Source organism: Oryx dammah, unplaced genomic scaffold, assembly GCF_014754425.2.
Source record: "Oryx dammah isolate SB20612 unplaced genomic scaffold, SCBI_Odam_1.1 HiC_scaffold_28, whole genome shotgun sequence".
Taxonomy (NCBI): domain Eukaryota; kingdom Metazoa; phylum Chordata; class Mammalia; order Artiodactyla; family Bovidae; genus Oryx; species Oryx dammah.
In genome coordinates, this window is record NW_024070212.1 from 38,854,117 (window position 1) to 38,877,687 (window position 23,571).

The window sequence follows — 23,571 nt, forward strand, 5'->3', positions numbered from 1 at the left end:
ATATAAATCATTTTGGTGATAACTATTTATCATCATAAATTTATGACTGCATAAATTATTGTTTGGTTACATCATTTATAAAGACAATGAAAATTTAAAATACTTGTTTATTAGATCTTGACATGACAGAAGTCTAAAAATATTTAAATTGATTTACTAATGGTGCATACAACCTATAAATTATATTACTTTGGACAAGTTTTAGGTAATTACTTGAGCTTAAATAGTTTATTAGGCCATTGAATTCCTAATTTTATTAGTCCTTTTAATCTACTTGGAAATAGGTAGCAAGCATTATAATTCCAATTTTTCAGATATTTAATCTCAAGGATTAAGAAGTGTATTGTCAAAAATCTCATGGTGAGTCAGTAGTGTAATTTTGGAGATATTACTGTTTTCATCTCATGCACTTTTCTAATATGATTTTACATATTATTTCTATTGCAATATTTTTATATCTGCTATGGTAATCTAAATATTCATCTTTGGAATCACTAATATTCAAAAATAGCACACCACACTAATTTAACGTCTGTCAAATATTTATCTTTTTACTCTAATTGTTCCAGCTTTTCAAGTGTGCTAATTTCACATTTCTAATATTGTGTCGATAGTGCATGTTTTCAGTCTATTATGCCTATGATTCTATAAAATAAATGTATTTTTCCATAAAGCACTAAATTTGAGATTTGTTAAAATAGCTGTATTATCTTAACACTTCCTGATCAATTTTGCTTTTATTTGGCTTGAATTGTCATAGCTTTTCATAAGACACTGCTAGAAAACTTACTTAAAAAGCATCTCAAATTGCTCACAACTGAAAGTATTTTCAATGAGAATTGCACCTACATATTGAAGAGAAATTTGTGCAATATTCTGAATGTACATTTGAGTACAAAAATGATCAGATATTGTTTCTTATTAGATATTAAAATATATTTTTACTTTTATCATTAGTAAATCATAAATATATAGTATAAGACTGTATAAATTACAACCGTTTAAAAAAAGTTTGATACTTATCATGTCATTGTCATCCTAGAAACATGATTCTTCAGTAATCAAGCACTCTTTCTACATAGCTATTATGCCCCTGTTGATCAGGCTGTTACTCAAGGGCAACTTGTACAAATAATTATTGTGATTTAATATGCTCATCCAAGGTAGCATTCCTGAATTTGCTTTATTTTGTTTTCTAGATTGCTCTGAGAGGTCCACCTGGCCCAATGGGTCTGACTGGAAGACCAGGTCCTGTGGTAGGTTATCCAATAAGATTTTATATATTTAAATTCCTGTATCCGTAGTTCCTTGTGCAGTTTGGTGGGCAGTGTTCACATCTCTGGCTAGTGAAAGTAAGGTAAATAAATAGACTTACACTTCATTTTGTTTCCATTTCAAAGACGCTATTAGAATTCAGTCCTCAGTAAATTTTAATGAAAAAATTGCAGTAGGAAGTTCTCAAATAATACAATGAAAAATATAATTATATCACATATCCAATTATTAACTTTTCAAACACTATTATTTATTTGTACCATAGAGTTATTGAATTTCAATTTTACAATAAATTCTTGAGATTTAATTTTAGGTTAAAAAGAATTGATTAAAGAAGCAAAAATATATGAGGCTAATGAAAAATTGTCCATAATCTTAGGAGAAAACAGGAGATGTGGCTTAAACTTTAAATTGCCTATAGTATTTCATGAATTGTTTCAGATATTAGAAAAACTATTTTGTCTTTCAGAGGCTCTTGGAAAATGTCTTTTGTTTTTCCTTATAAGCTTACTGACAAGCTAATGTGGTCTATATATTTAAAAATATTCTCAAATATTTTGAAATTTACCAAATGCTAAGGACTATAGCAATTCACACACACACACACACACACACACACACACACACACGCACACACGCACACATACAGAACAAAAGATTCTTTTTAAGTCATACTTTTTTTAAAGAGAAAAGAACACTGAAAAATTCCAGCCTAGTTTTACATTGACTTTAAGATTAATGGAATAATTTATAATTTAAGTATTGTTTTTGATATAAAAAGCTGTACTATGCTTTTGATATGATCTTATATGCACAATATACTTTATTGAAATAATGGTATTTATAGAAATTATTATACCTAAATGTTTATTTTTGGTTTGCTGATTGGACACAGCAACTTTTTTATTCAAATTTGATCAATTAAAGAGTTTTCTAATTCTGTTTTATTGACCTTATTGGGATGCTAGTTTTCTTTATATAGTTTATTCAAGTGTTTTTAATGTATTTTCCCATATATTTATAGTTCTTTGAATTCATTCTTGAAATTTTATAGCATTTTATATATTTTCAGGGCTATACACTCAATCATACGAGCTCATATGGAACATGTGTTCTGGTAGTATGTTCCACAGAATTTAAATTATACATTTCTAAATGCATTATTACGTATATATCATATAGTTTTACTGTTCTGCCTTACAAAATATAATAAGGAAATGAGAATTTATGTCAGTTAACAAAGGAAGAAATAGAATTAATGTTTAGTTGCTTGTTAGTAATAACAAAATTACATGACTGAGGAAAAGCACAATATACTGGTGTTTTATAGATATGGGGGTGGAAGAATTATGTTATATTTTATTAAAAGTGAAAGTTCCTGGAGCCTGGAACTTGAGACTCTGATGAGGCAAATTCAGAGTTGGAGAGGCAGATTTAGGGTTGGAACTGACAAAATATATTTTTAATGATGCAGCAGGCTGAATCTTATGTTCAAGAATGCTTGGGACTGGTCTATTGTATCATTTAACTGGTCTAACTGAAAATTAACAAAGAAATGAAAACTTTAAATGATACAATAGACCAGTTAGACCTAATTGATATCTGTAGGACATTTCACCCCAAAACAATGAATTTCACCTTTTTCTCAAGTGCTCAGGGAATCTTCTCCAGGATAGATCACATCCTGGGCCATAAATCTAACTTTGATAAATTCAAAAAAATCGAAATCATTCCAAGCATCTTTTCTGACCATAATGCATTAAGATTAGATCTCAATTACAGGAGAAAAACTACTAAAAATTCCAACATATGGAGGCTGAACAACACGCTTCTGAATAACCAACACATCACAGAAGAAATCAAAAAAGAAATCAAAATATGCATAGAAATGAATGAAAATGAAAATACAACAACCCAAAACCTGTGAGACACTATAAAAGCAGTGCTAAGAGGAGAGTTCATAGCAATACAGGCATACCTCAAGAAACAAGAAAAAACTCAAATAAATAACCTAACTCTATACCTAAAGCAACTAGAAAAGGAAGAAATGGAGAACCCCAGAGTTAGTAGAAGGAAAGAAACCTTAAAAATTAAAGCAGAAATAAATGCAAAAGAAACAAAAGAGACTGTAGCAAAAATCAACAAAGCCAAAAGCTGGTTCTTTGAAAGGATAAATAAAATTGACAAACCATTAGCCAGAATGCTTGGGAAACACTGCCTATTATTTAATTTTAAAATATCAGTCTAGTATCTCTAAAATTAAAGGAATTTTCCTACTTATCATCCTGACAAATACAAATCTAGTGGATCTATATAGGGTAAGGGCAGTGATGAACAGAATCCATGAAAACTTGTTACATTGAGCTGTTCTGTTTTCACCAGTCATTTAGGACCAGACATTCACAGCATGTTTGCAAAGGGAAAACATTAACAACCATGTTATTACATTGCCATTCTTAATGTAATATCCAAGATTAATTGATTTTACTACTTAAGTCTTTGTTATAGAATGTTTTAGCTTCCTAAAATATTAAAGGTAGATATTGAGAGAAAGTAATCACCTTGTTTGTTGTCACCATTTTCTCTTCTATTTTCTTTGCTCCAAAACATAAAGTTATTACAGACTGTCAATAATCTTAATTTTAGAGTCTAAAAATGTTCTATATATTAAGATTTTAAAAAGAAGCAATATTTTAAGACATAAATATTTTCATTCTCTCCATGAGCACTTCCTTTATTCAATTATTTATTTCCATTTGCTTTTATAGATAAAAGGAGATCTATATTATAAAATATTCAGGAAATCTTGAAAATGTTCTTTTCCTTATTCTGTTACTGTCAGTGATTGCATGACGATTTTTAGAATAAGTGTTTGGGCAAAGTAATTATAATCTGTTAAGTAGAGAGTGCTTATACACAGATATACAATGTAATAAATTAATTAGATTATTGGACTGTTCTTTGCATTCAGGTCTGAATAATAATCTCATTTAATGTAGAACTCCAGTTTCTCTCTTGAAGAAATTTAACTGCAAGATTACAAGAACGATCTTCAAGACTGGAATATTCATATTACTTGACTTGCCATATATTTTGGCAGTCATATTAACAGTTATTTTACTTTGGAGCCACCAGGAGGCTCTCAACACCTAGTATTTTCAGGCTTTGCATAATTTTAGCTTTTTTGCACTTTGATTCAATGCAGTATTTAGTAGAATCTCTATTGATATAAATAAATCAGAAACTTTTTAAACACACAAAGTATACTTCAGCATGAAGTAACTATTATCATTATATTCAATTTTAATGTTTGAAAGCTCTTTAGGAGGATGAATGGCCTAGTATTCATTTTTTTAAAACTCACAGCACTTTTATAAAGTGATTTTATATTTTTTCCAGTTAATGTGCCAGATTCTTGTTGTACTTCTTGACTTATGTAAATATTTGTAAGAGACTTTGTCATAGGATTTATTTTTGTGGGGAAATTTAATACAGAACAATCTAGGGAAAAATGCTTTAACATTATTTCAGGACATTATAATGATAGCAGTAGCATCTGTTTTTGATGTTTTATTGCTATAGAATTCAGTGTCTCAGAAATTTCTGAGTATAAAAGCATTAACATGTTTCCAAGTTGTATAAATGGATTCAGTGTGTACCTAAGTCTGTAAAAATGTATTTTCTCTAGTACTGCACCACAGTGTAATGCCTGAGTATGGTGGTAAGTGCTCTGATGGCATACACATTAAAGAATATCTCAGGGTGATCTCATGAAATTGGCTTCTGTGTGATTATCAGTAAATATAAGCTTTTAAATATAGTTCTCACATGTGAATACAGTCAAAATCTGAGATGTATTTCATTCAGAAGACTTGAAAATTTTATTGTATTAACTAATAAAATCATATTTGAAGAAATGTATTTTGCATAATGTTTATTTCAAGTGAAAATAGTAGGACATAACTGATTAGAGAATTACAAAATTAAATGAATATGTCTTCACTTTTTCTCTACAGGGTGGGCCTGGTTCTTCTGGGGCCAAAGGTGAGATGGGTGATCCAGGTCCTCAGGTAAAAATTAACCTATTTCACTTATTTTATATTTAAATATATTTTATCTATTATGGTAATTGAAGGGTCTGCCATTTGTTTTAGGAGTAAAGAAATTACTTACATGGCCTTTCAGCTAACATCAACTTCTTTAATTGAAAACTCTCTAATGGTCAGTTGACTGCCGATAATTTGATTAATTTAAACAATATTAGAAGAAGATAATAAGCTAGAATTGTAAAGTCTTGATAGTAATACGTCTTCTGAATATTGAACTGGTTTAAAATTGTACAGAGCAAAGCAGAACCATTACGATTGTACCTATAGCTGCCCTGGCACAAGCCTAAAATGTTTTTTGTGGAGACCAAATCTAATAAATTCTCTCAGAAAGGATATTTAATATATCTAAAAGAAGCTTCCTTTAAGTCCTTTGTAGAGCTGAGGAAATTAAGAGAAATCGAGAACACCTAAGCTGAAATTCTTAAAAAGATCGTACATATTTTTGCATGTACATGCCTGTCAGTCTCTCAGTCGTGTCCAGCTCGTTGAGACCCCATGAGCTGTAGCCCGCCAGGCTCCTCTGTCCATGAGATTACCCAGGCAAGAACACTGGAGTGGATTGCCGTTTCCTACTTCCGAGGATCTTCCCGACCCAGGGAGAGAACCCACGTTTCCTGAGTCTCCTGCACTGAGCCATCTGGGAAGCCCTACAATATATTTATATGATGCCAAATTTAAAGTATTCTTTTTCCTTGAACGATAAATAGATAGAAACACACACTGTAAACACATTATGGAATATACTTATTCTAGAAAACTGAAAACAAAGTATCATGTACTTTTAAAATTCATTCATTTTTTTAATGAGAATGCTTCCTGGTTTACTCAATATGTAGAGATTCAGATTGGCTGCAGGAGCTTTCAAGTGGTCATCTATTTTTTCCTTTTTTAAAAAAATCGATTTTACTTTAACAATACTGTAGTGTAAAAGTGAATTTGAACACCTATATGCATTTTCCCTAACTACCCCCACAATCATTTGGATATTGAACGGTTACAGAACCCCAAACAATTACTTGATACCACTTTACAGTCACATCTTCTTCCTACTGCTAATAGCTGACTGACTGCTGATCTGTTCATCATTACAGCTTTATGTTTCCAAGAATATCATATAAATGAAACCATACATTATGTAATCTTTTGAAACTGTTTTCTTTCACTCAGCATAATTTGTTGCAGTTGATGAGCACATCCATAGTTTGTTTTTGTTACTGAGTTAATATCCCCATGTTTGGATGCACCACAGTTTATTTTGAAATGAGAAAAAAATTCCCCTAAATTGAGAAAGATATTTGAGTGAAACAGAATTTGAGAGCTTTCTTTTCCATGACTGTTAAATATTATCATAAATGGATGGAAAGCATTTGTACCTTATCTGAGAATTACATAAAAAGATTGAATAAAAATATTGAAAAGTTAGGAAATTTAGCCTTTTACAGTTTATGAATTTCTGGATCCAACTCACCTCTTTACAAAATGGGTGAATTTGAAAACATGCTGCAGCAGTTTTCATGGTCTTTGTAGTTCTTCTTAATTCCAGTGAGATGCAGTATCAAATGAAAGATCATTTTCATTAAAAACTAACAAAATTTGTCCTGTTATTATTGCTCCTTGTCTTCCAGTTGGGGTATAGGATAGAATTTTTTTCTACAGTATTTGTAAGCTATTCTTTTAATCTCTATTAGGCAACTTTAATTTCATGTTTCTATAATCAGTGTGTCAAAGCTATCATAATAATTATTTGTAATTTCAAATGTGTGTTACATTTTCTACCACACTCATTATATTCATATTGTTTAAACTTAAAAAAGGGATGCTGTGCTATGTCATTTCAGTCGTGTCCAACTCTGTGATGCTATGGCCCACCAGGCTTCTCTGTGCATGGCATCCTCCTGGCAAGAATACGGAAGTGGCTTGCTGTGCTTTCTTCCAGGGGATCTCCCCAACCAAATTGCAGTCAAGCCTGCATCTCTAAAGTCTTCGGCATTGGCAGGCAGGCTCTTTACCACTAGTGCCACTGAAGGCCTATGTAATATTTCTAATGGATCTGTATGTTATTTATTACAAGCTGTGTAATTTTATTCTTAAAACATGTATATTAATTCATAAATAAGACATTGTATGTTGATATAACATTGTACTGTACTACCTCAAGAGAGATACTGAGGATCTTAAAACTTTAATCTGAGATGGCATGGCACCAGTCAGTAATTGAATTCTAGTTTGCCAAGTCATCCTTGAGAATTTTGTAGATGAGTGAAAGAAATGTGTACCAGGCACTGTGCTAAACTGTAGAAGTATAAAGGAGAAAAAGATTTAGTCCAAAGTTGCAATGGTTAACAATTAAATGGGAGACTCAACTATGGTAACAAAAACAAAAAACAGTTACAATCGAATGTGATACTTCCAATAAAAGAATAAATATCTAAGAGAAGATCTCCTTAAAAGAAGGGAAATTTGAAAGCAAAGGGATTAGAAAGAGAAGAGGAATGAAATGAAGTGCTTTCAGTCAAGGGAAATGTAAAACCCCAAGGTTTTGAGAATAAATTTAATAATTGAGAATTTTTTAAGTTTAAAATAGCATTTTGCATTCCTTTTGTTTATATGTAATCACAGGTTTATATAAAATTAATAAAATAGTATGACTTTTTCTGGCAAGGAGCCACGTAGAAAAATTGATTCTCTTATCTTCTTGCTTTATTATGGACTTTTATACAAGAAACAGTTTGTGTGTGTGTGTGTTAAAGTGATTAAGGTAAAACTAAGAAGATATAAAATTCTAAAACCATTTCTCTATGTGATTGAGTTTATTGATCAGGAATTCTATAAAATTAATTAAATATGATGTTTTAATATAGGGCCCACGTGGTGTCCAAGGTCCTCCTGGTCCAACAGGAAAACCTGGCAAGAGGGTATGATTTGCTTTCATTGAGCATACTGAGGGCATCTGAAATCATCAGTTATTTTATTTTCTTTTACTCTGTGCTATTTGGAATCCTTTTCGCTTAGTCATGTTCTTGGTACTATCAGGGTCGTCCGGGTGCTGATGGAGGAAGAGGAATGCCAGGAGAACCCGGGGCCAAGGTCAGGAACTCATCTCATATGTTTGTATATTCAGATCTCATATCTCAGTTTCTCCTGAAATTTTTATATTTTAAAATAAAGTTTCCTGATATGAAATAATGTTTCACATTCAAATTACAGTTCAGAAATAAGTTCGGAATATGATGTTGTTGATGATGGTGATGATGATGCTTTTACAGGGGGATCGAGGATTTGATGGACTTCCAGGTCTACCAGGTGACAAGGGTCACAGGGTAAGATATACTATTCTATTGCTTTTTATACAGGGATAATATAAGAATACTATGAAATATTTTAAATAGCTACCCTAAGAAATAAGAAAATTAAGTATTTGTGAACTCATGTAAATTAGTACATCTAAAAGATACATGAATAAATTCTTTTTTAATTTTTTAGATGTTAAAATACTCATTTTACAAAAATATAAGTTGAGGCAGAATCTTTATGTACATGTATGTGTACATGCTAAGTCGCTTCAGTCTTGTTAGACTCTTTGTGACCCTCTGGACTGTGGCCTGCCAGGTCCTCTGTCCATGATTTTCCTGACAAGAATGCTGGAGTGGGTTGCCATACCCTCCTCCAGGATGTATATGTATATGCAAATATATTTACAGAACAAGTATAAAGATTTAATTTTGCCTCTAATTTTTTGATAATTACCTCAATTTCTTTCTTACGTTTTGTCTATGGATATATTCAAAAGACACCTGCAGGCAATCTGTAGTTAATATTACAATATGCTGGGCAATGTATTTTATTATACTTGTTAGATGGTTTCGGTAGATCGAGATACCATAGACTACTTCTTTGTGATAATATAAGTTTATAGTTCAATGCAGGAGTTTATAATTTACTAGGGTTTATTAACAATATACAATGTTGAACAACAATCCAGTCAGTAGTTTTAGTGGGAAATTAAGCCAGGATGTGGTCTCTCATAAAAGATCAACTTTGGATCTTCACATTACTTTTCTTCAAAAGTTAAAAATAAAGGTGAGGCAATCTTTAGGAAAATTAGAAAATGTGAAAAAAAAAGAAAGATAAAGAAAAGAGAGTCCCATGAAAGTTTAGCAAAATATCTAGTGTGTGCCATGTTGAGAGAAATACATAATTTTTTTTTAAATGAAGCTTTGTTAGTCTTCCAGAACTGTGCTGAATTGATGAGAATTATTTAAGAAGCAGAAAAAATTTAAATAAAAATCAGCAAAGTGCATCCATGCACCATGAAGACTGAAGACAATCTTCAGCAAAATAATTTTGTTAGGTTGTAATAATTAAAAGTCTGAAAATTATTTGGATATTTTATTTAAATCTTTTTGTTTTCAAAATTGAAGGAATGTTTTTCTTGCATACTAAATTGTAATGCCAGTTAATGTAAAATTATGACTTATCTCTGAAGTGTTTTCAGGAGAGAAAATAAAACATAAGTTTTTCTACCAAATGTTTCATTACTTTTGCAAGGATAGCTGTAGGATAGAGTTATAAATATTACGGTTTACTTCAAATTCTAATTGTATTTGGATTTCTTTAATAGGGTGAACGAGGTCCTCAAGGTCCTCCTGGTCCTCCTGGTGAAGATGGAATGAGGGTATAAGAAAGTTCATTTCTTTTAAGAAATATTTAAAATTAAAACATTAAACAAAGCCATGCTGAAATGTTGCATTGTCTGATCACATCACTATTCTGTTCATTTTGTCTATGACAGGGAGAAGATGGAGAAATAGGACCAAGGGGTCTTCCAGGTGAAGCTGTAAGCAACTTTTTTTTTCTAATAATACCCTATTTAGGAGGAATAGTGCTTGGTGTTACATATATAAAGTCAATAATGAATTGCAATTTTACTTAGCCTAACCAGGTAATTTGTATGTGAAAAAACATTTTAAAAGGATACTTACAGCTCTTCTTTCATTAAATCTTAGAAAATTGAGAGAAAAAAATGTGGGATATAATAACTACAAAGAGAGATAAGAAAGCCTTCTTAAGTGAATAATGCAAATAAATAGAGGAAAACAATAGAACAGGAAAGACTATAGATCTCTTCAAGAAAATTGGAGATACTAAAGGAACATTTCATGCAGAGATGGGCACAATAAATGACAGAAATGGCAAGGGTGTAACAGACACAGAAGAGATTAAGAAAAGGTGGCACGAATACACAGAAGAACTACATAAAGAAGGTATTAATTATGCAGATAACCATGATGGTATGATCACTCATATAAGGCCAGATATTCTGGAATGTGGAGTCAAGTGGGCCTTAAGAAACATTACTTAGAACAAAGCTAGTGGTGGTGATGGAATTCTAGCTGAGCTATTTCAAATCCTAAAAGATGATGCTGTGAAAGTGCTGCCCTCAATATGCCAGCAAAATTGGAAAACTCAGCAGTGGCCACAGGACTGGAAAAGGTTAGGTTTCATTTCAGTACTAAAGAAAGGCAAATGCCAAAAAATGTTCAAACTACCATACAATTGTGCTCATTTCACATGCTAGCAAGATGATGCCCAAAATCCTTCAAGCTAGGCTTCAATAGTATATGAGCCCAGAACTTTCAAATGTACAAGCTAGATTTAGAAAAGGCAGATGAACCAGAGATCAAATAGCCAACATTTGTTGGATCATACAAAAGCTAGAAAATTCAAAAAAAAAAAAAATCTACTTCTGCTTCATTGACTACGCTAAATACTTTGAATGTGTGGATCACAACAAACTGGAAAATTTTTAGAGATGGGAATACCAGATCATCTTACCTGTCTCCTGAGAAATCTGTATGCAGGTCAAAAAGCAACAGTTAAAACCAGACATGGAACAACAGACCGGTTCAAAATTGGGAAAGCAGTACAACAAGGCTCATGCTTTCACACTTTTATTTAATTTCTATGCAGAGTATATCTTGCAAAATGCCAGGCTGGATGAATCACAAGCTGGAAACAAGATTGCATGGGGAAATATCAACAACTCAGATATGCAGATGATAATACTCTAATAGCAGAAATTGAAGAAGAACTAAAGAGCCTCTTGATGAAGATAAAAGAGGAGAGTGAAAAAAGCTGGCTAAAAGTCCAACATTCAAATATCTCAGATCATAGCTTCCATTCCCATCTCTTCATGGCAAGTAAATGGACGGAAAGTGGAAACAGTGACAGATTTTATTTTCTTGGGCTCCAAAATCACTGTGGACAGTGACTGCAGCCATGAAATTAAAAGACTTTTACTTCTTGGAAGTAAAGCTATGAGAAAACTAGACAGCATATTAAAAAGCAGAGACATCACTTTGCCAACAAAAGTCCCTATAGTCAACCTATGGTTTTTGTATCAATTATGTACTGATTTTAGACTTGGACCATAAAAAAGGCTGAACACCAAGGAATTGATGTTTTTAAACTGTGGCACTGGAGAAGACTCTTGAGAGTCCCTTGGACAGCAAGATGAAATCAGTCAATCCTAAAGGAAATCAACCCTGAATATTAAGTGGTAGGACAGATGCTGAAGCTCCAGTACTTTGGCCCCCTGATTTGAAGAGACAACACATTGGAAAAAATCCTGATGCTTGGAAAGATTGGGGGCAAGAGGAGAAGGAGAAGACAGAGTTTGAGATGGATAGATGGCATCACCTACTCAATGGACATTGCGTATGAGCAAATTCCAGAAGATAGTGAAGGACAGGGAAGTCTGGTGTGCTGCAGTTCATGGAGTCACAAAGAATTGGACATGACTGAGCGACTAAGTCTGAATTCGGCAAAAAGGAGTTCATGATCTGAGCCACAGTCAGCTCCTGGTCTTGTTTTTGTTGACTGTATAGAGCTTCTCCATCTTAGGCTGCAAAGAATATAATCAATCTGATTTAGGTGTTGACCATCTGGTGATGTCCATGTGTAGAGTCTTCTCTTGTGTTGTTGGAAGAGGGTGTTTGCTATGACCAGTGCATTTTCTTGGCAAAACTCTATTAGTCTTTGCCCTGCTTCATTCCATATTCCAAGGCCAAATTTGCCTGTTACTCCAGGTGTTTCTTGACTTCCTACTTTTGCATTTCAGCCCACTATAATGAAAAGGACATCTTTTTTTGGGCATTAGTTCTAAAAGGTCTTGTAGGTCTTCATAGAACCGTTCAACTTCAGCATCTTCAGAGTTACTGGTTGGGGCATAGACTTGGATTACTGTGATACTGAATGGTTTGCCTTGGAAATGAACAGAGATCATTCTGTCGTTTTGAGATTACATCCAAGTACTGCATTTCGGACTCTTTTGTTGACCATGATGGCTACTCCATTTCTTCTAAGAGATTCCTGCCCACAGTAGTAGATATAATGGTCATCTGAGTTAAATTCACCCATTCCAGTCCCTTTTAGCTCACTGATTCCTAGAATGTCGACATTCACTATTGCCATCTCTTGTTTGACCACTTCCAATTTGCCTTGATTCATGGACCTGACATTCCAGGTTCCTATGCAATATTGCTCTTTACAACATCAGACCTTGCTTCTATCACAAGTCACATCCACAACTGGATATTGTTTTTGCTTTGGCTCCATCCCTTCATTCTTTCTGGAGTTATTTCTCCACTGATCTCCAGTAGCATTTTGGGCATCTACTGACCTGGGGAATTCCTCTTTCAGTATCCTATCATTTTGCCTTTTCATACTGTTCATGGGGTTCTCAAGGCAAGAATACTGAAGTGGTTTGCCATTCCCTTCTCCCGTGGACCTCATTCTGTCAGACCTCTCCACCATGACCCGCCCATCTTGGGTGGCCCCACACAGCATGGCTTAGTTTCATTGAGTTAGACAAGGCTATGGTCCTAGTGTGATTAGATTGACTAGTTTTCTGTGATTATGGTTTCAGTGTGTCTGCTCTCTGATGCCCTCTTGCAAAATTCTGCCCTCTGATGCCCTCCTTATTGCCAACTTCAGACTTAAATTGAAGAAAGTAAGGAAAACCACTAGACCATTCAGGTATGACCTAAATCAAATCCCTTATGATTATACAGTAGAAGTGAGAAATAGATTTAAAGGACTAGATCTGATAGATAGAGTACCTGATGAACTATGGACTAAGGTTTGTGACATTGTAAAGGAGACAGGGATCAAGACCATCCCCATAGAAAAGAAATGCAAAAAACCAAAATGGCTATCTGGGGAGGCCTTACAAATAGCTGTGAAAAGAAGAGAAGTGAAAAGCAAAGGAGAAAAGGAAAGACATAGGCATCTGAATGCAGAGTTCCAAAGAATAGCAAGAAGAGATAAGAAAGCCTTCCTCAGTGATGAGTGCAAAGAAATACAGGAAAAGAACAGAATGGGAAAGACTAGAGATCTCTTCAAGAAAATTAGAGGTACCAAGGGAACATTTCATGCAAAGATGGGCGTGATAAAGAACAGAAATGGTATGGACCTAACAGAAGCAGAAGATATTAAGAGGTGGCAAGAATACACAGAACTGTACAAAAAAGATCTTCACGACCAAGATAATCACAATGGTGTGATCACTTACCTAAAGCCAGACATCCTGGAATGTGAAGTCAAGTGGGCCTTAGAAAGCATCACTACGAACAAAGTTAGTCGAGGTGATGGAATTCCAGTTGAGCTATTTCAAATCCTGAAAGATGATGCTGTGAAAGTGCTCCACACAATAGGCCAGCAAATTTGGAAAACTCAGCAGTGGTCACAGGACTGGAAAAGGTCCGTTTTCATTCTAATCTCAAAGAAAGGCAATGCCAAAGAATGCTCAAACTACCGCACATTTGCACTCATCTCACATGCTAGTAAAGTAAAGCTCAAAATTCTCCAAGCCAGGCTTCAGCAATACGTGAACCATGAGCTTCCAGATGTTCAAGCTGGTTTTAGAAAAAGCAGAGGAACCAGAGATCAACTTGCCAACATCTGCTGGGTCATGGAAAAAGCAAGAGAGTTCCAGAAAAACATCTATTTCTGCTTTATTGACTATGCCAAAGCCTTTGACTGTGTGGATCACAATAAACTGTGGAAAATTCAGAAAGAGATGGGAATACCAGACCACCTGATCTGCCTCTTGAGAAACCTGTATGCAGGTCAGGAAGCAACAGTTAGAACTGGACATGGAATAACAGACTGGTTCTAAATAGGAAAAGGAATACGTCAAGGCTGTATATTGTCACCCTGCTTCTTTAACTTATATGCAGAGTACATCATGAGAAACACTGGGCTGGAAGAAGCATAATCTGGTATCAAGATTGCCAGGAGAAATATCAGTAAGCTCAGATATGCAGATGACACCACCCATATGGCAGAAAGTGAAGAGGAACTAAAAAGCCTCTTGATGAAAGTGAAAGTGGAGAGTGAAAAAGTTGGCTTAAAGCTCAACATTCAGAAAACGAAGATCATGGCATCTGGTCCTATCACTTCATGCAAAATAGATGGGGAAACAGTGGAAACAGTGTCAGATTTTATTTTTGGGGCTCCAAAATCACTGCAGGTTGTGACTGCAGCCATGAAATTAAGACACTTACTCCTTGGAAGAAAAGTTATGACCAACCTAGATAGCTTGTTGAAAAGCATTTTGACATTACCTTGCCAACAAAGGTCCATCTAGTCAAGGCTATGGTTTTTCCAGTGGTCATGTATGGATGTGAAAGTTGGATGATGAAGAAAGCTGAGCTTCAAAGAATTGATGCTTTTGAACTGTGGTGTTGGAGAAGACTGTTTAGAATCCCTTGGACTGCAGGGAGATCCAACCAGTCCATTCTGAAGGAGATTAGCCCTGGGATTTCTTTGGAAGGAATGATGCCAAAGCTGAAACTCCAGTGCTTTGGTCATTGGAAAAGACTCTGATGCTGGGAGTGATTGTGGGCAGGAGGAGAAGGGAACGACAGAGGATGAGATGGCTGGATGGCATCACTGACTCGATGGACATGTGTCTGAGTGAACTCCGGGAGTTGGTGATGGACAGGGAGGCCTGGCATGCTGCAATTCATGGGGTCACAAAGAGTCAGACACGACTGAGCGACTGAACTGAACTGAACTGAGAGACTAAACAACAACTTGCCATCCAAAAAACCTTATCTAGTTTTTGTTGCCTTTTATTTTTTTCCCCATTTTTTTATTTCAATACCTCTAGAACTTTTTATTTGTTTAGGATAAACTAGTATTACTGGTTATGAAAAATGAGGTGCTTGCTACTCCTACTACAAAAAATGAGGTGCTTAGTATATATCAAATATAACTATAAAATTTATAAATTATATGCTTTTTTCCATTGAATTTTAGAAATGATTTGGAAAGGTTTACTCAAACCTAGTCAATCAAAGATTTACACTAGAAGCAGACCTCCTAGTTTTACTGCTATTTTGCCACATTATCAGTTCAGTCACTCAGTCATGTCCGACTCTTTGCGACCCCATGAATTGCAGCACACCAGGCCTCCCTGTCCATCACCATCTCCCGGAGTTCACTCAGACTCACGTCCATCGAGTCCATGATGCCATCCAGCCATCTCATCCTCAGTCATCCCCTTCTCCTCCTGCCCCAATCCCTCCCAGCATCAGAGTCTTTTCCAATGAGTCAACTCTTCTCATGAGGTGGCCAAAGTACTGGAGCTTCAGCTTTAGCATCATTCCTTCCAAACAAATCCCAGGGTTGATCTCCTTCAGAATGGACTTGTTGGATCTCCTTGCAGTCCAAGGGACTCTCAAGAGTCTTCTCCAACACCACAGTTCAAACGCATCAATTCTTCGGTGCTCAGCTTTCTTCATCATCCAACTTTCACATCCATACATGACCACTGGAAAAACCATAGCCTTGACTAGGCAGACCTTAGTCAGCAAAGTAATGTCTCTGCTTTTGAATATACTATCTAGGTTGGTCATAACTGTTTTTCCAAGGACCTGTCAATTCAAAGGCACAGTGTGTTTGTATGTGTTAGTTGCTCAGTTGTGTCCAACTCTTTGCAACTCCTTGGACTATAGCCCACCAGGCTCCTCAGTCGCTCAAGTAAATATAACAGTAAACCATACTGTTGACTTTTTTGAAGGAGGGAAAAATGGAGAAGGGGAAGAAGAGAAGAAAATGATTGCTTAAATCATAATAATTTTAAAAGTCATGAAAGTGGTTTCTATAACCTTCCTAATATAGTCGTCCAGCTGTTTCTTTTTCTCAGTAGAATATTCTCTCAAGATGGAATTTACCTAAATGTAAAAAAAACTGAGAATCAAGACTCTTTGTGTAGTCTGTTTGAATTATAAGATTTAAAAAGATTCAGTGTTGCTATTCAAATTGGAAAATGGCACAAAAGTTACTTAAAGCTTTAAAATATTTCCTATATTGAAAGTTTCATAAGTGATTCATATGTAATTCCAGAGACTCAAAGATAGAGTTTCTATATTAAAGACTCACTCATCCATTTTGGCTTTTGGCTCAATATAAACACTAGGTAATTGTGTCACACAAAATGCTATTTTAAATGCCCTTTTTGGTGTGTTAAAAGAGGATGAATAAATATTTTAATCAAAACATTACATTAAAATGTATTTATCTAAAAGACATGGCATGTTTTGAAGGCATTTTTTTTTTATAATCTGTTTCTTTTTTAATCCTAGGGTCCACGAGGTTTGCTAGGACCAAGAGGAACTCCAGGACCTATTGGACAGCCTGTATGTATTGTTAAAAACATTCAAAATGTTCTAGGGAAAGCTTATTGACAGAGTCTTAAAGCTGTTAAAGCTTTCAGTAGACAGCCAAAGTTTCACTATTATAATCTAAGACATAGTGATGCTGCCTATTAATTTAACTGAGTGTACTCACTCCACCTGCTTCTTTCTTTTCTCTTCCTTTTAGTTTATGTATTTTATTGTTTTTCCCAATACACAGTAGAAAATACTGCCAGGATGTCTCCATGGACATGGAGAGGAGAGTATAGACCTTGCTTTTTCTCTCATTTCCATTGAGTTCTAAAATGACTTTTAGTTACCCTAGGTTACTGGGTATCATGCTATTAGGTTAGTTTTTTATATTTTCTATTGTAGCATCTGAACTTGTATACACTCATGTATATTTTTTCTTCATTGAAGGGTATAGCAGGTGTGGATGGCCCCCCAGGACCAAAAGGGAACATGGTATGTACAAGATATCCATAAAGTAACTCATTTCTGTAATCTAAATACTAGCAAACCATTTTTGTTGCTAAATCTAAAATTAAGGTTTCTTACAATGTTTTGCCAAATTCTTTTGCTAGCATTAATATTTTGCAAGATTTTCCAGATTCTCTAAAGGGAAACATGATATGGGGACTATTTTTCAATCCAAAAGACAAAACCTATCATGTGAAATAGTTCTGTTAAAGACTCTTTTCCATTTTCCTATGTCAGGGTCCTCAAGGGGAGCCGGGTCCTCCTGGTCAGCAGGGAAACCCAGGACCTCAAGTAAGTCTAAGCCATCACAGCTTTTATTAAGGTAATGGGGAAAGATGGTACCTTTATACAAGAAAATTGACAGCCTCAAAATTTTCTATGTAGGGCTGAGAGTTTATGTATCAATGTTCAAAGCTCATTCTATTTTATTCCTTTTAAAAAATTTTTGAGCAAATTTGCAGTGGCTTTTCTTTCTTCCAAGAGTAAAATGAGTCATTCAGTGTTTGTGGAATGCCAGGATACCTACCTGCAGGAGGGTTCTGAATAGGATCACATTACAGTTCCATTGCCAAAAGAGTAGCTTGTATAAAACTACACAGTGTTGTAAAATCTTCTGGAGAATGTGGATGATATATATAGATACTCATAGGTCATTGCATGTAATATAGAGGGCTAATCGTAAAAGTGTGTTCTTATAATGTGATACTTGACTTATGAAATAAATTCTTTTAAAATAGGGTCTTCCTGGTCCACAAGGTCCAATTGGTCCTCCCGGTGAAAAAGTAAGTTCATCTGTTGTCCTAGTAATGTCTGGTAAATGAGCTTGTGTTGTCAATCTTAAGGCCTGCCTTCTGCTTTTGATATTTAAATGGCTCAGCATATAAGGAATTAATCTGGATTTAAATCATGAGCATACGGGTGAGCAGAAGCCATTCATTTGTCTCTGAATTGTAAATGATAACATTTCACAGAGTTTCCATTTGGATAGCTTCCTAATATGACATTCTCAGCTATATTAATTTCATTAATGTACTGATATGAGTGAGTGCTTTCTCTTTATTTTGGTTCTTCTTTCATTTCTCATTATTTAAAACATGTGATTAGGTTTGCTTGTGACAAAGGGCTTTTAACAAGATCTAATTAAGGGAAAATTGTGATGTTATCATTGCCACCATTTTTCATGGAAAAATGGCAATGATGTTCTTGTTAAAACTCAGTCTAGATCAAAGCAAGAATAAGTCTTTAATTAAAGAGATGTCTTTTTTCCCCTGTCTCCCCTGTCAATTTCTTTTAGTATTTTCTATTCCCTATAGTTACAGCACAGTGTTACCTGTTCTTATATAATTTTTTTTCTTATTTTTGCTGATTTCTATAAATATGTGATTTTTTAAATTACCAACTTTATTGGGGTTAATTTCATACCATAAAATTTACTCTCTTTAAGCCTATCAGTCAATCATTTTTAGGAAATTTATAGAACTTTGCCACAATGACATTTTTAAAATATTTATACCAGCCCAGAAAGAAAGCTTGCATCAATTTCTACTCCTGAGTCCACCCACAAACCTACACAACAATTGGTCTGCTTTGTATCTTTATACATATACCTTTTCTGACGATCTTATGTGAACAAAATATATGAATGAAATTAACTTTTGAATTTAATCATATGAATAAATATAGTATATGACATTTGTGTCTGGTTTCTTTTATTTGAAATAATGTTTTTGAGTTTTATCCATATGGTAGCATATATCAGTACTTCACTTCTGTTTTTTTTTGCCAAACGGTATTCCTTTGATTGAATATTTTGTTTACTTATTCAGCAGATGAGAGAAATGAGATATGTACACTTTTCAGCTATTATGAATAGTGCTGCTTTGAATATTTGTACAAAGATATTTGTGTAGACATTTTAAAAATTATTTTTATTAGATAGAAGTGGAACTGCTGGCTATATGATAAATTCATGTTTAACACTTTAAGAAGTTTTAAGATTGTGTTTCAAAGTAGTTGTACCATACTTCCTTCCTCAAAATTTATGAGGATTTCAGTTTTCATTCCAATCCCTAAGAAAGACAAGCCAAAGAATGCTTAAACTACCACACAATTGCACTCATCTCACACGCTAGTAAGTGAAGCTGCTCAGTCATGTCCACAGGCTCCTCTGTCCATGGGATTTTCCAGGCAAGAGTGCTGGAGTGGGTTGCCATTGCCTTCTCCAGGGGATCTTCCCAACCCAGGGATCGAACCCGGGTCTCCCACATTGTGTGCAGATGCTTTACCTTCTGAGCCACCAGGGAAGCCCAAAGTGAAGTCGCTTAGTCATGTCTGACTCTTTGCAACCCATAGATTGTAGCCTACCAGGCTCCTCTGTCCATGGGATTTTCCAGGCAATAGTACTGGAGTGGATTGCCATTTCCTTCTCCAGGGGATTCTTCCCAACCCAGGGCTCAAACCCTGGTCTCCCACATTGTAGACAGATGCTTTACTGTCTGAGCCACCATCACATGTGCTAGTAAAGTAACACTCAAAATTCTCCAAGCCAGGCTCCAACAATACATGTACTGTGAACTTCCAGATGTTCAAGCTGGTTTTAGAAAGGCAGAGGAACCAGAGATCAAATTGCCAACATCTGCTGGATCATTGAAAAAGCAAGAGAGTTCTAGAAAAACATCTATTTCTCCTTTACTGACTATGCCAAAGCCTTTGACTGTGTGGGTCACAATAAACTGTGGAAAATTCTGAAAGAGACGGGAATACCAGACCACCTGACCTGCCTCTTGAGAAACCTATATGCAGGTCAAGAAGCAACAATTAGAACTAGACATGGAGTAACAGACTGGTTCCAAATAGGAAAAGGAGTATGTCAATGCTACATATTGTCACTGTGCTTATTTAACTTATATGTGGAGAACATCATGAGAAACACTGGGCTGTATGAAGCACAAGCTGGAATCAAGACCACAGGGATAAATAGCAATAACTTCAGATATGCAGATGTCACCATCTTTATGGCAGAAAGTGAAGAAGAACTAAAGAGCCTCTTGATGAAAGTGAAAGTGGAGAGTGAAAAAGTTGGCTTAAAGCTCAACATTCAGAAAACAAAGATCATGGCAACTGGTCCCATCACTTCTTGGGAAATACATGGGGAAACAGAGGAAACAGTCTCAGACTTTATTTTGGGGAGCTCCAAAATCACTGCAGATGGTGACTGCAGCCATGAAATTAAAAGATGCTTACTCTTTGGAAGGAAAGTTATAACCAACCTAGACAGGATATTCAAAAGCAGAGACATTACTTTGCCACCAAAGGTCCATCTAGTCAAGGCCATGGTTTTTCCAGTGGTCATATATGGATGTGAGTTGGACTATAAAGAAAGCTGAGCACTGAAGAATTGATGCTTTTGAACTGTGATGTTGGAGAAGACTCTGAGAGTCCCTTGGATTGCAAGGAGATCCACCCAGTCCATAATAAAACAAATCAGTCTTGAGTATTCATTGGAAGGACTGATTTTGAAGAGGAAACTCCAATATTTTGGCTACCTGATGTGAAGAGCTGACTCACTTGAAAAGATCCAGATGCTGGGAAAGATTGAAGGCAGGAGGAGAAGGGGACGACAGAGGATGAGATGGTTGGACGGCATCATATATTTGATGGACATGAATTTGAGTAAACTCCAGAAGTTGATGATGTACAGGGAGGCCTTGCATGATGCAGTCCATAGGGTCATAAAGAATTGGACACAACTGAGCAACTGACCAGAACTGAACTGAACTAGTTTTTCCAGATGCTCAGCTGTATTAACTTTGTTTCTCTCTTTAATTATGGTTATTTTTGTTGGTGTGAAATAGTACCTTATTGCAGTATTAATTGACATTTCCCTAATCACTAGTGATATTGGGCTTATTTTTATATGCTTTTTGACCTTTTCTATATATTCTTTGGTCTTCCCTGGTGGCTCAGCAGTAAAGAATCTGCCTGCAGTGCAGGAAACACAGGTTCAGTCCCTCAGTCAGGAAGATCCCCTGAAGAAGGAAATGGGAACCCACTCTAGTATTCTTGCCTGGGAAATCCCATGGACAGAGGAGCCTGGAAGAGGGTCCAGTCCAAGGGGTTGCAAAAGAGTCAGAAGTGACTTAGCAACTAAGCAACAACAGTAATATATATTCTTTGGTAAAATATAAATATATATATATATATATATTCAAGTCCTTTGGTAACATTCTAGCTGAGTTACTTATTATTAATATTAAGAATTAGTATATAAAACTTGTTGCTGTTCAGTCACCCTGTCGTGTCCTACTCTTTGCAACCCCATGGACTGCAACACACCAGGCCTCCCTGTCCCTCACCATGTCCAGAGTTTGCCAAGTTCATGTTCACTGCATTGGTGATACCATCTGGCCATCTCCTCCTCTGACACCTTCTTCTCCTTCTGCCCTCAATCTTTCCCAGCAGCAGGGACTTTTCCAATGAGTCATCTGTTCGCATCACATGACCAAAATACTGGAGCTTCAGCATTAGGATCAGAGTGGATATTCAGGGTTAATCTCCTTTAGGACTGACTGATATGATCTTTATGTTTTGGGGCTCCAAAATTATTGCAGATGGTGACTGCAGCCATGAAATTAAAAGATGCTTACTCTTTGGGAGAAAAGTTATGACCAACCTAGATAGCATATTCAAAAGCAGAGACATTACTTTACCAACAAAGGTCTGTCTAGTCAAGGCTATGGTTTTTCCAGTCGTCATGTATGGATGTGAGAGTTTGACTGTAAAGAAAGCTGAGCACCGAAGAATTGATGCTTTTGAACTATGATTTGGAGAAGACTCTTGAGAGTCCCTTGGACTGCAAGGAGATCCAATCAGTCCATCCTAAAGGAAATCAGTCCTGTATATTCATTGGAAGGACTGATGTTGAAGCTGAAACTCCAATACTTTGGCCACCTGATGAGAAGAGCTGACTCATTGTAAAAGACCCTAATGCTGGGAAAGATTGAAGGTGGGAGAAGGGGATGACAAAGGATGAGGTGGTTGGATGGCATCACTGACTCAATCGACATGAATTTGAGTAAATTCCAGGAGTTGGTGATGGACAGGGAGGCCTGGTATGATGCAGTCCATGGGATCGCAAAGAGTTGGACAGGACTGAGCAACTGAACTGAACTGAACTGATCTGATCTCCTTGCAGTCCAAGGGACTTTGAGAAGCCCTCTCCAGCACCACAGTTCAAAGGCATCGATTCTTTGGTGCTCCACCTCCTTTACGGTCCTGTCCTCACATCCATACATGACCATAGGGAAGACCATAGCCTTGAATACACGGACCATGTCAGCAGAGTAATATCTCTGCTTTCAACACTGTCTAGGTTCGTCATTGTTTTCCTGCCAAGAAGCAATTGTCTTCTGACTTCCTGGCTGAGGTCACAGTCTGCTGTGATTTTGAAGCGCAAAAAGGGGAAATCTGTCACTCAGTTCAGTTCAGTTCAGTTCAGTCGCTCAGTCATGTCCTACTCTTTGTGACCCCATGAATCTCAGCACGCCAGGCCTCCCTGTCCATCACCATCTCCCGGAGTTCACTCAGACTCATGTCCATTGAGTCAGTGATGCAATCCAGCCATCTCATCCTCTGTCGTCCTCTTTTCCTCCTGCCCTCAATCCCTCCCAGCATCAGAGTCTTTTCCAATGAGTCAACTCTTCGCATGAGGTGGCCAGAGTACTGGAGTTTCAGCTTTAGCATCATTCCTTCCAAAGAAATCCCAGGGATGATCTGCTTTGGAATGGACTGGTTGGATCTCCTTGCAGTCCAAGGGACTCTCAAGAGTCTTCTCCAGCACCACAGTTCAAAAGCATCAATTCTTCAGTGCTCAGCTTTCTTCACAGTCCAACTCTCACAACCATAGCCTTGACTAAACGGATATTTGTTGGCAAAGTAATGTCTCTGCTTTTCAACTTGCTATCTAGGTTGGTCATAACTTTTCTTCCAAGGAGTAAGCGTCTTTT

General features: G+C 35.9%; 1 protein-coding gene across 4 annotated transcripts in view; it reads left to right on the forward strand.

Annotated features, from left to right (window-relative positions):
• Nucleotides 1–23,571, forward strand: part of COL11A1 (collagen type XI alpha 1 chain) — a 223,231-nt gene that overhangs the window by 83,663 nt on the left and 115,997 nt on the right. For all 4 annotated transcript variants that reach the window (XM_040232197.1, XM_040232199.1, XM_040232200.1 and 1 more), the window contains 11 exons: nt 1,200–1,256; nt 5,292–5,345; nt 8,246–8,299; nt 8,418–8,471; nt 8,651–8,704; nt 10,006–10,059; nt 10,177–10,221; nt 17,036–17,089; nt 17,507–17,551; nt 17,804–17,857; nt 18,304–18,348. In XM_040232197.1, coding sequence (XP_040088131.1) covers nt 1,200–1,256; nt 5,292–5,345; nt 8,246–8,299; nt 8,418–8,471; nt 8,651–8,704; nt 10,006–10,059; nt 10,177–10,221; nt 17,036–17,089; nt 17,507–17,551; nt 17,804–17,857; nt 18,304–18,348 — 570 coding nt within the window. The remainder of the gene's footprint in view (nt 1–1,199; nt 1,257–5,291; nt 5,346–8,245; nt 8,300–8,417; nt 8,472–8,650; nt 8,705–10,005; nt 10,060–10,176; nt 10,222–17,035; nt 17,090–17,506; nt 17,552–17,803; nt 17,858–18,303; nt 18,349–23,571) is intronic.